Consider the following 17326-nt stretch of genomic DNA (forward strand, 5'->3'; position numbering starts at 1 on the left):
ACAGGAGTTCTCAATTCTGGACGGCATTAGAATCTGGGGCTTTTAAAAGACAGTTGCTGCCATCCTATATAGAACTGCACTAGCTGCCTCTAATACCAACCCTCACCCCCAACACAAACCTCTTAGAAATTCTAGCTGTAGAATCTATACATGGTATTTCTGAAGTTGTCCAAGTAAATTTAGTGTGCAGCCAGGATTAAGAATCATGAATCTTTACTATGTAGTTGGCATAATTCCATCCTTGTCTCCATAATGGAATGATTTCAGACCAAAGTGGCAATATGGATTTTATGTAATAACTAGAGGCCCGGTGCACAGATTTGTGCATTGGTGGGGTCCCTCAGTCTGGCCTGCACCCTCTCGCAATCCGGGACTTCTGAGGATGTAGTAATGTGAGAAGCGGCAGGCAGCCAGGGAGCAGCCCAAGCCCGGGTCGGGTGCCACACTGCTCCCGCTCAGTAGTGCTGCTACGGAGGCAAGAGAGGCTCATGCCAGCGGTGAGCCAGGCGTATGGCGCCCGTCGGTCAGCTGAGTGGTGCTCCCACTGTAGGAGCACACTGGCTCCTGGTGGTGTGTGTCATAGCGACCGGTCGACCAGTCGTTCAGTCGCTTAGGCCTTTATGTACATATTAGAGGCCCAGTGCATGAAATTTGTGCATGGGGGCGGGGGGTGTCCCTCAGCCTGGCCTACCCGTCTCGCAATCAGGGACCCCTCAGGTAGGGTTCCTAGGCCTGGCTGGCAATCAGGGCATATCGGGGCTTTCCTTCCTCTGGCTGCCAACAGCTGACCCTGCCCCCACCGCTGCCACTGCTTGCCATCTGTGCAATGCTACCCCCCTCCCCTGCCACTTTCTGTGGGCGACAGTCATGGGGTGTGATCATTTGGCAGGCCTGGGCCTCCCTCTGCGGGGCAATCACTTGCCGGCCCTACACACCGCCACAGTGTCACTGGCTGGTGGCCTGGGCCTCCTGCTTTGGGGTGATTGATCGCAGAGCTCCGCGATCAATCATGGTGCAGAGAGAGGCCCCGCCCACCCAGCTGGGACACCATGATCGATCACCGCAAGAGGGTGTCGTGGGCCTCCCTCAGCAGGGAGATCTTGGGGTGATGGCGGGGCCCCCCGAACAATCGCATTGCACCCGCCTTGGCTGGCTTGGCGCCAGGGCGTGTCATAGCGTGGTCGTCAGGAAGGTTGTCAGGACGGTCGTTCAGCTGTTTGGTCGTTGGGTCTATTTGCATATTATGCTTTTATTATTATAGATAGATTAGAGTAATTCACGTATGTAAACGAGAAGCCATGTAGGCCCAGTTGATTCTGGGGGTATCTTAAGACTATAGGAAGAATAAGACATTGTGAAAAGGCAAAAAGAAAGAAGGTTCTAGTGGTAAATTGCATTAATGAGTCAAGTCTGGCCTGAAGCCACCCTATATCTCTCCAGACTTGATGAAGAAGCCTGGTTTCAATGGTGGGCAGCCACACACATAGATCACTCAGATCTTCAAGACAATCTGCTGCAGGGAGCATAGCTGACTGATCCTCAGAAGCTGTCTCTTTGGATTCATAAGGCCATTCTTTCCCGGGATGCTAACAGCCTGTGACTGAGCACAGTGAGGGTATTAAACTGCCCATGCTGCCCAAGCTGGGCCTCTTTCAGAGGTCATATTGGCTTGAGGACACCCACTGGCCTGGCTGACCTCTCTCTGAACTGCACACTATTCTAGATTCCGCCTATTCCATTTTTCTTCATTCTTTTCACAGGGGTTAGACCTACATCGTGCCTAGAGGGTTTTCCCTGCCTATTCCTGCTCTTTTCCCTTTTATCTTTCATAGGAGTTTTCTCCCAATAAATTCTTTGAACATTTAATCCTGTCTTAGAATCTACTTCTTGGAAGACCTGAACTAATAAAGAAGGATTTTCTATACTTTTGACGAAAAGCACTCTCACTGTAGTAAGCAGGAAATGGATTCAGCTATTATAAGGAAAGCCAAAAAACAGGGACTTAAGACAGAAGTCTATTTTTGATTTAGTTAAGCATCCAATTGCAAAGAGCTGAGGTGGCAGTTCCATGGTTTCAGGGATCCAGGCTATTTCTATTATGTAGCTCTGGTGTTCTCAATACATGGTTTCCAACTTATGATCACTATGATGACGACTTCTCCAGTTCCTGCAACTGTGCATGGATTCCAGGCAGCAAGCTGGGAGAGGAGAAGGGAAAATGAAGGGGTGGAAGCCCTTTAACTGCATGATTCTAACGCTACATCTATCTCTTTAGTTCTCAAGGCCTTATCTTGCTGCAATAAGGTAGGGAACTGAAGTCTTTAGCTGCCTTGTTATGTCACCACTAATACTTGACTACCCAATGAATAGAAAAGAATGGATATTAGGAAATGTCTAGTTGTCTCCACCACAATTAGCTCTTCACTATTCTGGGTAAGTCAAAACTGTTTCTCTGAGAGACCATTATGTTTTACTTAAAAATTATTCAAAAGCTTCAATATCTTCTTTTTAATTCTGGACCAACATCAAGTAATATAAATAAATCCATTACTGATTTTGAAAAATGCAATCTGGGGATATTCACTGTCTTTTTTATTGCCACGAGCAACCTTTAAAAAGATAATTATTAAAAACATAGGATTTTTGTGATAATAATAATCACATATTTTAAATGTATAGAATGTAAATAATTTTTTCTACTGAAACTACAAATCTATCCCCACAAAAACACTCAACCATAAAATCAAGAATCACCTATAATTTTACAGGCCACACTCTATAAAACAGTGGTATAAATACTATTTTAAGTATGGAAATATGTATTTAGACAAAAAAGAAGGAAAGAAAAAAGAAAGGAAAAGAAAAAAAACAATCCCAGTATCTTCAAACAATAGGTCAGAGCAGCAGTCGCCAACCTTTCGGACCTGTCTGCGGACCACCGGTGGGCGACCGCTGAGTCAGAGTACCTGGAATTGACATCTCCATGTCCTAGCTGCCCATGTTGTCCATATCCAAACGTATAGACATCTCCATTTTCCATTAAAACCACTGAAACCAAAAAAAAAGAGCTTTATTATTTCATTATGTACATTTTATATTTCTATCACACTATAGTAAAAGCAGTGCAATTTTCACTATTTAAAATTTATAGAGCCATTAAAATAGGCAATTGAAATATAAGTTTATATTTAATAAAAAATATAATTTTAGGTCAGAAAGACATTTTTGTAGGTTACAAAAATGCAGTGTTTTTCATAATAAATACTGTAAAATTTAAATAAATGCTATTGAATAACAAGAAACATTGGGTCAACTGTAAAGTTTGTAATAGTAAGTAACTACATATAAAATATTTTTCTCTCAGATCTAGGATATATAGGTAACAGACAGATCTGAGCTCTGCATAATTACGTACAACGTCAATGAATGGTCAGAACTTCAATAACTGCCAATGCCTTACTGAATAAGGAAATATATTTGGCATCAAAGAAAAATTTAATATTTTTTATTTTTATAAAGGTTGAATAATACAACCTAAGCTATATAACCTAAATGCAATAATTTATTAAGCATTTAATTACTTTTTAAATTTAAAAAAATAAAGAAATTTATTGATATACATTTCTCATTAAACAGTAACAAAATAGGTGACCTGATTATAAAAATTAAGAATTCTAGAGTCTAAAAAAATTTCAGAGATTATTTCATCTTCAGGAATTTTCTGAATTGAATTATAATATAAATCCATCAGAAGACAGAATAAAAGTTAGATCTCTAGACAAGTACCTATTTCATCATGCCCTAGTTTTTAAAAGGAATTCTGTAATAAATACAAAGCTTTTTTTTATGTTTGAGAGGTATGGTCACACTAGAGATTTTAACACACATTTAACAGACTACATTCGTCTCCAGTGGTTGGCAAACTGTGGCTCGCGAGCCACATGCGGCTCTTTGGCCCCTTGAGTGTGGCTCTTCCTAAGCCTTAGGAATACCCTAATTAAGTTAATAACGATGTACCTACCTATATAGTTTAAGTTTAAAAAATTTGGCTCTCAAAAGAAATTTCAATCGTTGTACTGTTGATATTTGGCTCTGTTGACTAATGAGTTTGCCAACCACTGGTCTCTACTAAACAAATAATTGATTTAGCACGATTGTAAAAATGCAGTTATACCCTAAAGTTCCAGCTGCTACCTGAATGGTGAAATCCACAGCTGACTTGTACTGCCCGGAGCTCACAATCAAATCGCACAGAGCCTGGAGGATATGTTGTGATTTTGCTTGCATCCTTTTCTCCTCGTTCTCCACTTCCATCTGTAAGTGTTATAATTTGTAAGTAAGCCATTATTCATCTTCAAAATAAAATTTTAAATCAGTTTACTATGGAAGAACAAGAGAAAAATGTTAAAAGGAACAAGCAAGAAGAATCTGCAACTGTTAGAAGTGATAGATCAAGAATCTACCTGCAAAGAAGCAATTTTGAAGAGATATAGTACTATACAGTTCTGCTTGCAAATATCGCTAAATCAATAAAAACAGAAATCTAATTATGAATAAAACCTATTAAGCTAATCAGTTACATAATATAAATAAATCCATGTGTTATAAAAATAAAATTACAAATATAATAATTTGTATGGGAAAATTTAGTTTGCACAAAAAATAACTGCATGCAATGTCATTTAACAATTATTTTATACTTAGTGATATTGTTAGTACTAGTCATTAAAAAAAATTCCTAGTTGACTCAAAAATAACTTATATTTCCCAATCTTAGAAAGGCTACCCTATCTATCAGTATTGCTAAACTCAATTAAACTTTAAAAAATGTATGAACACTAACTAGCTCATTCTTTTTCCCTGTCCCACCTTCTGGCCCCCAACCACTAACTACTCTCAACCAAATCTTTCTGCTTTCATTTCTTTTTTCCTCTTCCCTTCTTATAATTTCCTCCCTTAAGCTTGCTTTACACCTTCCCTGATTTCTACATTTGATTTTAATATTCTGGCATTCTAACTATAAAGTTAAAAAACACACACCAGAATATAAATATTTTAATTTAGAATGCATAAAAAAGGGAGGTAATCTATTTTTCCTAATCTAAAACTACACATCACTAAAACATGACCTCTGTATCATCAAGATTCAAATTCCTTGTACATTTGTATAAGGAATTTATTCCTTGGAATAAATATCAATCTAAGCCACTCTACTGTGGCATAGCAACTCTAAACAAATCTATATAACATGCAGGTAAACATGTGGATCTACAGACACACACATTTTTAATTCTACATTTTCATTGCCCATTTTAGAAAGCTAAACAGAATAACATCAAATCATGTTCATGTTATCCTTTCTTTTTTTATCTCCTATTTCTCACATTAGTAATATCCAGGTCAGACCAAATTGGCCTAAATTATGACTTTCCTTTCTATAACAAAATGACTATCGTTCTGAAAAGCTTTCCACTCCTTATAACACTAGGACAGTAAAACCTCACTAATTCGGAATAACATTGAAAGGTTTGGCCTATATGACTTCCTGAAAAGGTCTGTCATAGAACATTTAAGAAAAAATTCAATTTCATTACCTGGAAGCAGTACAGATTATAAACTAAATGCTACAATAAATGAAAGGTGATTACCTACATTATAACTCAAAATAGGCCTATATTACATAAAAATGTACCATAAACATAAAAGTCCTTTAACATACAAGAATTAATTGCTCGACCCAGAGGTTGAAGGCACGTTGAAGGAATCCTTCATTTCTTGAGCCCTTGGTTTGAAAAGCTAGTGATTTTAGACAGGTTTCCCCTTATAAGTATGACCCTGAAAATTCAGAGGAAGAAATTACTTTGAATTTTTACTCAAAAAAGATCACAAAAACTGCATCTGTAGTATAATAAATTCTGAATTAGTGAGAGGTTTTACTTTAATAGGATAAAGAATACGATCCCACTTCTGCTAAATTATCTAATGTGGGTTTGACAAGACTGGATGGACTACAAAAAAAAAGATTACAACATTTAGTTTCACTTCACCCAAAACAAAATATACTCTTAGTTCAAAGACTCCTCAACTTGGAAAGACAGTGGAATGGTTAAATATAAACAAAGGCCAATACAAAAGAAACAACCAGCTTCCAAAGACTATTTAAAGAAGATGAAAGATGTACAGAAATTTCACAACTTTATCTACATTGTTAATAATATCTAATTACTAAAACCAAATCTGATTTAACATAGAAAACAAATTGTGTTCATACAATGTTACCAAACTTAACTAAATTCAATATTACACGTATCATTCCACTTTATATAAATGGATTGAGGCCTAGTACAATCTTTTACCTCTGAATTTAGCAATTTGCCCTCTTCCTTAAGTCAGAGATTAAAAATAGATACAAATCCCACAATAGAGACACAGCATCAGGGAAGGAGAAAAAAAAGCCTAGTAATTTACCGATTAAAACCATAGTGATTAAAAGAGTTTCAGCTAGTATTTAAAAGTAAAAATAATACTAGAAACATTCTGTTTAAGTTCATCTAAACAAACCTATATCTATATAATTTCTCAATTATTATAGTTGGTTAAAATATTATTATAGTTGGTTAAGAAGCAAAAAAATAAGGATAAGGCTTTTGATCATTATCAGCATCAGTGGCAGAATTAAAAAGATATCTGTAATTGATGTCAATTAAATCCAATACAATTCTAATAACTTAGAAATTTATTAAAGTTTACAAAAAATGTGTCTAATAGGTAGGCAAAAATTTAGTGTAAATTCCAAGTGAAACTCAGGGAGATTAATTCTGCTCAAGTTCATTATTCAGTAATGTGTTAATAAGCAGCAGTAAAATTAATCTCACATTTGTATGAAAAATTATTGTTCTGAATATTCTTATAAGTGACCATTTAGGTATAAGAATATCTATATTTTCCCTAATATAAGTAGGTTCATATATACATTATATGATATTGAAATTATAATAGTTTTTGACAGATATAATAAAGTTTTGACAGATGTATCTAAAATATTGTTTGGATATGTATATGTGTATATATAGTTCATGCACATTTGTTTCCATACATAGAGAAAAGACTCAGTATCTAAAGGACTCCAACTTATTTTAATTTTTATTTAAATCTCTTTATTTTGGGGGTAACCTTATGGTCATGTATATCACAAAATGTATATAGAGCACAGTGAGCACTTAAGCAAAATCACTAAATAAAAGAGCAAAGCAGTAATAAGTACACTTTGCTAACCACTTGGCTCTGTGCTATACACTGAAAACTTAAATAGCACGGTGGATAAGTGCTTTGGGGCACTAGGGCCTAAGAGACCTGGATTGGAATTCTGGCTCTCCTATTCGCTAGTTGTATGATGACTAGATTTTGTAAGTCTTAGTTAGCTTTCCCATCTATTAAATCGCAATAATGGTACACCACCTCACAAGGCTCTTATGAAGATTAAGTAAAATAATGTACGAAAAGTGCTCAATCAATATTCACTACTGTTGCTTTCTTTAGTCAATACAATAATCTGATGATATAGGTACTGTTATTGCATTTTGCAGTTGGGAAAACTATGGCTTATAAATAGAGCAGTTTTAGAGACTGATAAAAAATAAGGCTCATGCATTTTACCACCACCAAATGACTTACATTTTAAACTTTTTTGAAAAAATAAACTTATTGTGTATTTAACAAATCTCAAATTTTGTAACTTTAGAATAATAATAAGAGAAAGCAAAGAATTCAATTTAAAGAATTAAAGTATTCATGGAGGATTTCTATTTGCAAAATATATATACATGTATTTATATACATCCACATCTGTATCTTAATTTAATCTTCGTATCAACATAGTCAGAAATTATCATTCTTATTTTTAAAATAAGAAAACTAAGGACAAAAAATTTAAGAAATTTATGAATGGCCATACAGTTCTTGTACATGAAAAATTTAGGATTAAAACTAAGGCCTTTCAAGACTACCTCCAGAACAATTCAGATGTTCCTAACTAAAATATTATGTTAATATCCTTTTATATGTAAGGCACTAAACTGCTAAAAAATATATATATTAATCTAGATATCTGTTTGAAATATAGTCTATGGTTACATTTAAAAAATAACTTACTATATGTTACATGGATTATATGTTATACTTATTGATTCAGCCTTAAATACTCTATTATGCCTCTAATCAAAATTTGCCTGCATAGGATGGATTCTGTGACCTTCTCTGAATTCTCTCCAATCAGCCAGAAGCTCTCCAACATTCCATCTTAGAACTCACTCCTGTTAACAATAAATCCACAGTGCTTACCCTCCATACACCCCCAAACAAAAAATCATAATCTAGAAAATTTTAATTATCATCATCCCACAATTTGTACCATCAACATAACTGATTGTAAAACAGAACACAGCAATTAATATAGTGAATTTTTCACTGGAAGACAAATAGGGTTAAAGAAAGAGAGAAAAAAAATATGTAGAAAAAATATTATTAAAAGACTGACTATGCCCTGGCCAGGTGGCTTAGTTGGTTAAAGCATCATCCTGATATGCAAAGTTACAGGTTCAATCCCTGGCTAGGGGCACATACAAGAATCAACCAATGAATGGGTAAATAAGTGGAACAATAAATCAATGTTTGTCTGTCTCTTTCTCTCTCTCTCTAAAAATAAAAATTTAAAAAGTCAACCAATAAAATTCTTTAAAAAGACAGTATATGTATCAAGAGTAAAAAGCAGTGAATAGTTAGATAATTAAATGCCAGTTAATAATAGTGAATACTATAGGGGTAAGAGAGAGGGAATTTATGGGTATATAGGATTTAGTTAGAAAGAGTTAATACTCTTTATATAAAATAGGTTACCATTACTTTAAATTTTGGCAGTAAAGGGATAAATTGTTTCACACAATGAAACCATAAAATCTGATTTTTAAAAAACTGGCCCTCCACCATACTATAAAATAAGTCCTTCCAAAAAGGCTGCCACGAATAAACAAAGAGTCTTGTTATGAAATAACCCTGTGGCAGAAAAGATGGAGGGCTACCTATTGGTGAGTAATTTCTACAGCTAATCAATTTGACAATGTAAAATGTGTTTTAAATTTGTAACCTTAGTCTTCATTTGGCATTTCATTTTAAATTTTTGGAAAAAAATAAAGATGTTTGTCCACAAGGAGCTGAAACATGGAGCTGAAAAAGTTTTAAACTGTTTTGTGTATTGTCAATATTTAACCTCAGGTAAAGCATTGGAAAAACTTCACTTTTCTATAATTAGGGGCAGAGGGGGAGACACTGAGAGTATCTGTTCTAATTAGTGGCATAGTGGAAAATATGAGATCAGAGATTCTGGTAAATACTAAAATATTTTTTCATAGCATATCCCAAATATCATTCCTTATATTTAAATATTTATGGTATTGTTACAGCACTCAGTAAATAAAGCATCTTAAGGATTGCTCTACTTGTTTTTGTACTAAAAACAGGGGTTTTGTCTCTTTGGCTTTTGCTTTGAGTGGCAAACTGACAAAGTGAGACAGACAAATAAAATTAAAGTTGATTGCCCTAACCGGTTTGGCTCAGTGGATAGAGCGTCGGCCTGCGGACTCAAGGGTCCCTGGTTCGATTCCGGTCAAGGGCATGTACCTTGGTTGCAGGCACATCCCAAGTGGGGAGTGTGCAGGAGGCAGCTGATCGATGTTTCTCTCTCATCGATGTTTCTAACTCTCTATTCCTCTCCCTTCCTCTCTGTAAAAAATCAATAAAATATATTTAAAAAAAAATTAAAGTTGATTATATTTTATGTGAAAGTTTAAAAATAAAATTAGTCTATAACAGTTTTGTAACCCCCCAAAATTTTAAGGCAGACACATTAGATAAATTTGACTATATAGAATGTGTGATTTTAAAACTTTCTATTCTATTTTGTGGTATTTATCTCAGGCATTTAAGAAAATAGCAAGTATAAGTTTCACTAGTCAAAGACCCCTGGTTCACATGCTAGGAGTCAAGGCAGAATTTATATATCAATTTATAAATTCTCTACATTCAATTCCTTCCTGATCTTAGTTGACCCATAATCTGTGGTTTAAAAGTAAATAAGCTTGCTTTATATATTTTTAATTAATATATAACTCTGATACCTCAAAGAATTGTGCATAAACAGCTTCCTCACCAACTTTTTTGGACTTCTGTCATTTTCTGAGATCTAGAGTAGGTCTACATAACTGTTTCTTACACCTATCACTACTTAACCCTCTACTATCAAGTAAGTCATGTGTGTTGTATATTAAAACATAAACTTTAATATTAAAACAATGGAAAAGCTTAATCGCAGTCAACTCATTATTACTTTATAATTGAATTTTGTTAATTCTAAAGCAAATAAACAGCATTTTAAACAAGTACAATGCCAGATGGCAGTCAATTAAGAACAGTTAACAAAGGATAAAAATAGAAAGCAATAATTACTTTTTCCACCTTCCCTTAACTGTATGAAAATTGAAAAGAAATGGAAAAGAAGAAGATATACCGTAAAATGTCTTAAATTTAACAACAAAAAAAGAAATAGGATTGACAGTCATCAACAAACAGTACAACATTCAGCATGTTCTTTCTCCTCAGGCTGTATATAGTAATGAGAGAAGCAAAGTGGAAGAATTAGGTTTGTGCATTTTCCCCAAGATGAAACTCAAATGAGTGGAAGAAATTGGGAAAGTGTCCCACCTAGTGATAAGGAAGACCAAATACCTTTGTGCTTGTCCCGTTTATGCTTTAGCTGTGCTGGATGGGATCTGAGTCTGGCTAGAGCCTGTTCTCGATGGTTCATAAAAATAGGACCAGCAAATACAAGGGGGCCTGAGGAGAAACATTTTGTATGTGCATAGAAAAGCTCACAAAATGAAAACACTACAATGAAAAAAAGTCAAACTAAAAAGCATGGAAATTTATTCCTTATTGTTTTAGACATCATACTTTTCTCCCAATTCCCCCACATTAACTCTCCCACCCCCAACCATAACCTATTTACCATTCCACACACAAGTTTTAATATCTTTAATGTCTTTAGTTTATACAATACAAATTCTATCTTCTATACTTATAAAATTATCAGGTAGCTACTAACAGTCTCAAGTAAACAATTAGAAAGTTCAAATAGAATAAATGAAATATTTTACCTTACAAATATTTTAACATTATATATATTCAAACTTAGTAATCTACACGATCATTAAAAAATATCTTTCATACTGCAATGAAATAAACTGCAATGCCAAAAACCAACTAATTTTTAAATTCAGGATTAAATTTAAATTGGGTCTTGAAGATTTAATATCCATATCAGTCTTACTACAAAACTAAGGTAAGTGTTATTGACTTAACTACATTCTGTCACAGAAGGAAACAAGACAGCCAAAACAAAAAAACACACAAAAAATTTAGTATGATCGCATACACACTTATATAACTTTCTAAAAACATTAAATCTAACTTTATAATTTCTTTAACCACATACACAAAATCAGAAACAAAGATAAACTGAGCTTCATATTGTTGCTAAGGAGGGGAATCTAAACCCAGTAACATTTGTGGAACAGTAGTCATCTCTCATAAAATAATTTCCTTCTGAAGCTCCACTATGCATATACACAAACATACACAAATACATAGTCACATAGAGTACCATTATTTCCACTTTTTAGTATTCAATGAAAAAAGTGTGTAGCCAAATTAATTTCAATAAAATTTAAAAATTGCTTTTCCCCTTGAAAAGAAAGTAAACTTTAAATTATACCTTAAATTTTCAGTTCTTTTTTTCAATAGAACAGAACTGCAGCTTCCTTAAGTTTTAGCAATATGCCTACAAATTTCAAAACACTCTAAATTTGACAGTTAAGAAGTATTTGAAAAGAAAATTGACATTACATACTGTAAAACAGTGAACATTTTTAATTTAAGCAATTTTCTTCATAATTCTCTAGAGATCTTCAGCTATAATTACTTTTTCTAACAATGGATTAAAACAAAACTACTGCCCTTTTATAAAATTTGACAAATGTCAAATTAAAATACCAAAATACCCTTTATAAACATTTAAAAATGGGTACAGAAAATATATTTCATTATGTCTTTAGATATAAAAATACAAGCAGTACCAGTTCTATACAGACAACAAGAATAAAAAACATATTCTATGATTATTACAAAGAAATATGCTAATCCAATAATGTATGAGGCAAAAGTAGGTCTACAGTTTTGAGTATGCAAAAGTTTATGCTTTGTATTATTTATTACTGTATTATTTTGCACATAAACACTGTAAAACTACTTTTTCCCCACCCTGTATTATTTCCCAGTAATACAGTATCAATTCTTTTTAGACTAAAGCTATTTAAATTGAGCTTTTTTTAAAATGTAGTAAATGGGGAGGAACCATGATGGCGGCATAAGTAAATGCAGTACTCACATCCTCCCACAACCACATCAAAATTACAACTAAAATACAGAACAACCCTCTTTCAGAACCACCTGGATCTGGCTGAATCCAAGTCCTACAACTAAGAAATGGAAGAAGAAACCGCATTGAGACTGGTACAAGAGGCAGAGGCTCACAATGGGGTGGTCCCACACCCATGTGTGGTGGACAAAAATCATGAGGGATACCTTGGCTGAGGAGGTCCCCCCTGAGGAGCATGGGGTCCCAGTCCCAGGAAGTAAGTCCCCTTAACTTCTGCCTGTGAAAACCAGTGGGGATTGAGGCTGAATGAGGCTAAGGGCTGCTGCAGTCCCAGGCAGCTCCTCTTAAAGGGCCAGCACATAGAGTCACTTCCTCTGAGCCCCATCACAGGGACAGCAGCTTGAAAGGCACCAGAGACATACAGGGAGGAACTGAATTGTTTGGGATCAGAGTGAGAGCTGGAGGGACAGCTTTCTCCCAGACAGAAGTGCTGGCAGTGTCTTTATTCCCTTGTTGAGCCCTCCCTTATAGAGCCATATCTGAGACTCCATCAACTTGGCACATAGGGTTTACAGCACACTGTTGATTCCCTGAAACCCTGCTCACCCAACTTTCAGGCCCACCCAAGCTGTTTCCAATGGCTTTCCCATTGGAATGCCTGTCTTGGCTCATGCTTCAGATTTAACTAAAATCTCTCAAATGAGCAGCATCTGGCCTCAGCAAGCCCTGTACCTCTAGTTAAGTGGCCCCAGGACTGGCACTAGAAGCAGCTGGCCTTACCTGGTTCACAGGTTGGCCTTGCCTGGGCACCTTCAAACACAAGAAGCAGCCATCTGCAGATCGCTTTGTAGCTTATGCCTGGTGGCCCTGGGCAGAACACAGGCAGCGGTTGACCTTGGCCTGCACCACCTGGAAGGCTCCAGAGCCAGCACACCCAGTTGACAGCTTCAGACCACGTCAAAGCACCACCACCCAACCACCTCCATAAGCAAGACACTCAAGGCAGACTCAGTGAGTATCTGAGCCCTGATGAAGTAAGTCCTGCTCTGTGTAGTGGGCCCCTGCACAGCTGAACCTCCAAGGAGGCAGGAGGTCACAGCCAGTCCTTGCAGCTGAATTGCGTGGATAAATCCCTCCCATTGACATGCCAAGAGCAATCAAGACTCAACTACAATAGGAGGATGTACAGACCACATGGGAGCCCACCAAAAATGCCCAGCTGGGGTGATCAAGGAGGCTGTGCCTCTGGAACCTACAGGACACCTACTATATTAGGCCAAGCTATCAAGCCTAGGAGATGTAGCAGCTTTACCTAATACATAGAAACAAACACAGGGAGGCTGCCACAATGAGGAGACAAAGAAACATGGCCCAAATGAAACAACAGAACAAAACTCCAGAAAAATAAACAAAATGGAGATAAGCAATCTACTAGATGCAGAGTTCAAAACATTGGTTATAAGGATGCTCAAGGAACTTAGTGAGGACCTCAACAGCATTAAAAAAAAACAACATTTAGAAATGAAGGCTACACTAATTAAAATAAAGAATAATTTATAGGGAATCAACATTAGAGTAGATGAAGCTGAGATTCAATCAGCAATTTGGAATATAAGAAAGCAAACAATAGCCAATGAGAATGGCAAAAAGAAAAAATCCTATATAGTAAAAGAGAAACATGTAAATTGACCATCCCTCCACTGCGCTCACCAGCCAATCAGGAGTATGCAAATTAACCTGACAAAGATGGTGGGTTAATTTGCATACACAAGCGCCAAGCAAAGAGCAGAGTGGGAGAGCCAGCGGCTTGAGGGGACATGACTCCCTCAGTCATTCCCCGCAAGCCACTGGGTGGAGAGCAGAGCAGGAGAGCTGGCGGAGAGTGTAATGGCTTGGGAAACTTGGCTCCCCAAGCTGCCAGAGGGAGAGCAGAGAAGGACCACTGGCAGCTTGGAGGACTTGGCAGAGAGGGAGGCCATGGGATGGAGACAGAGCAGGAAGGGAAAACCAAGAGCATGGGGAGCACTAGGAATTCTGGGAATAGTAGTTCTGGTGGCAGCCCCAGGACCAGAAGCCCAGAGCATGGGGAGCACTAGGAATGCTGGGAATCGTAGTTCTGGTGGCAGACGGATCTCCTAGACCAGCCGTGGGCAAACTATGGCCCGCGGGCCGGATCCGGCCCGTTTGAAATGAATAAAACTAAAAAAAAAAAAAAAAAAAGACTGTACCCTTTTATGTAATGATGTTTACTTTGAATTTATATTAGTTCACACAAACACTCCATCCATGCTTTTGTTCCGGCCCTCCGGTCCAGTTTAAGAACCCATTGTGGGCCCTCGAGTCAAAAAGTTTGCCCACCCCTGTCCTAGACACTAAGGCAGCGGTTCTCAACCTGTGGGTCGCAACCCCTTTGGCGGTCGAATGACCCTTTCACAGGTGTCGCCTAAGACCATGCTGCATATCAGATATTTACATTATGATTCATAACAGAAGCAACATTACAGTTATGAAGTAGCAATGAAAATAATTTTTATTTTTAAATATATTTTATTGATTTTTTACAGAGAGGAAGGAACAGGGATAGACAGTTAGAAACATCGATGAGAGAGAAACATCGATCAGCTGCCTCCTGCACACTCCCCACTGGGGATGTGCCTGCAACCAAGGTACATGCCCTTGACCTGAATCGAACCTGGGACCCTTGAGTCCACAGGCTTGATGCTCTATCCACTGAGACAAACCAGTTAGGGCACAACGAAAATAATTTTATGGTTGGGTCACAACATGAGGAACTGTATTTAAAGGGCCAGAAGGTTGAGAACCACTGCACTAGAGCAAAGTGAGCCTGGAGCAAATTACTATTGCAGTGGGGGATGGAGTGAAAGCAAAGGTGAGAGACATAAGTAAAATCAGAGTATCTAGGAATAATTAAAGGGAAGATATCCTAAAACTTCCAGGAAATCTCCACCAATGAAGGAAAAAAAAAATGCCTCTATTATTCTGTGAGCAACAAACCAAACTGAGTTGGGGTCTCAGACAATTCGCTCAGTTCGCTCATATGATTGCAAAGACAGACAGAAATTCCCGGATTGGAGAGGGCTCCCCTGAAGGCTCCCAGATTGGAGAGGGTGCAGGTCAGGCTGAGGGGCCCCCACAACCCCTAGTGCACAAATGTCATGTACCAGGCCTCTAGTAATAAATAATGAGGATAGTGTAAGGAGCCTCTGTGTACCAACATTCACATCACGGGGATGCCAGAGGAGAAGAGGAAGAGCAAGAAATTGAAAACTTATTTGAAAAAATGACATAAAACTTCCCTAACTTGGTGAAAGAAACAGACATACAAGTCTGGGAAGCACAGATAGTCTCAAACAAGATGAACCCTAAAAAGCCCACACCAAGATACATTAAAATTGAAATGCAAAAGTTTAAAGATAAAGAAAGAATCTTAAAAGCAACAAGAGAAATTCAGTTAGTTATCTACAAGGGAGCTTCGATAAGACTGTCAGTTGTTTTCTCAATAGAAACCTTGCAGGCCAGAAGGGATTGGCAAGAAATATTCACAGTGATAAAAGCAAGGACCTACAACCAATATTACTTGACCCTGCAAAGCTATCATTTAGAATCAGAGGACAGATAAAGATCTTTCCAGACAAGAAAAAACAAAAGGAGTTCAGTACCACCAAACCAATATTATATGAAACTAAGGCCTGGTGCATGAAATTCAGCATGGGGGGGGGCAGGGGTTCCTAAGCCCAGTCTTCACCCTCTCCAATCCAGGACCCCTCAAGGGATGTCCGACTACCTCTCGCAATCTAGAACCGCTGGCTCCTAACTGCTTGCCTGCCTGCCTGCCTGATCACCCCTAACCCCTCTGCCTGCCTGCCTGATTGCCCCTAACCTCCCTGCCTGCCTGATCACCCCTAACTGCTCCCCTGCTGGCCTGATCACCCCTAACCACCTCTGCCTCGCCCCGCACCTGGGACCCAGGATTCCCTCCTCCAGCCGGTCACAGGAACCCAGGACCCGGGCCAGCTTCACCTAGTCTGACCGCAGCTGCAGGGGATCGTGGGCGGGAGTCTTCACCTGGGCCGCAGTGCAGGCAACCAGGATCACAGGGCGGTCAGCTTATACCTCTCCTGGGCCGCAGGAGCTGGCACCCAGGACCACGGGGCGGGCTGCTTGTCCCTCTCCCAGGCCGCAGCCCCAGCCGCTGGCGCCTGGGACTGTGGGGGTGGACAGCTTGTCCCTCTCCTGGGCCGCAGCCCAGCTGGTCCCCATTCCTCTCTTCAGGGCTCATTTGTGCCTGGCTGGTCCCCATTCCTCTCTCGCAAGCTCATTTGTGCCTGGCTGGTCCCCATTGCTCTCTCGCAAGCTCATTTGTGCCTGGCTGGTCCCCATTCCTCTCTAGCCAGTGTTGAGTGTCTGAGCTGTTACAGTGTGAGGGCGTGACGACCATTTTCATATTAGCTCTTTATTATATAGGATGTTAAAAGGCCTTATTTAACACTAGAAAGACTGAAACTTAGTATATACCTATATTGCCCAAAAGCAGTCAAAATGACTGCATTGTGAAAGAATAATATCGGAGCACTCTTCACTTATGTTCCTTAGCTTTTCCAATAACTCACTTCCATTCGACATTTCTTTCATGAATTTAGGGCGCAAAAGAAATAAAATAAACAACTTATTAGAACAAGTATCACTGCATAAAGATTTGAATAACAAGTACTAGTTTAGCTTATTGAGCAACTACAACTTATCAAGTATCGACAATTTATCATGTACTTGTATGTTATCATGTGATGGTAATCGAAAAAAAATGAAAACTGTTATTTC

At 37.8% G+C, this 17326-nt stretch overlaps 1 protein-coding gene across 20 annotated transcripts in view; it reads right to left on the bottom strand.

Moving 5' to 3' along the window:
• MYCBP2 (MYC binding protein 2) overlaps window positions 1-17326 on the bottom strand; it is a 300050-nt gene that overhangs the window by 178415 nt on the left and 104309 nt on the right. For 17 of the 20 annotated variants that reach the window (XR_009451352.1, XM_059684877.1, XM_059684875.1 and 14 more), the window contains exons 18-20: window positions 10780-10887; window positions 4195-4314; window positions 2967-3048 (exon numbers count right to left, since the gene is read on the bottom strand). Coding sequence is in view for 19 of the 20 variants with exons in the window: in XM_059684877.1 (XP_059540860.1) it covers window positions 2967-3048; window positions 4195-4314; window positions 10780-10887 (310 nt within the window). In the remaining variant the exon portion in view is untranslated. Of the gene's footprint in view, window positions 1-2966; window positions 3049-4174; window positions 4315-5719; window positions 5730-10779; window positions 10888-17326 lie in introns of those variants that run through there. The other 3 variants (XM_059684890.1, XM_059684883.1, XM_059684891.1) reach the window with 3 other exon arrangements.

This window comes from Myotis daubentonii, chromosome 2, assembly GCF_963259705.1.
Source record: "Myotis daubentonii chromosome 2, mMyoDau2.1, whole genome shotgun sequence".
In the NCBI taxonomy this organism is placed as follows: Eukaryota; Metazoa; Chordata; class Mammalia; order Chiroptera; family Vespertilionidae; genus Myotis; species Myotis daubentonii.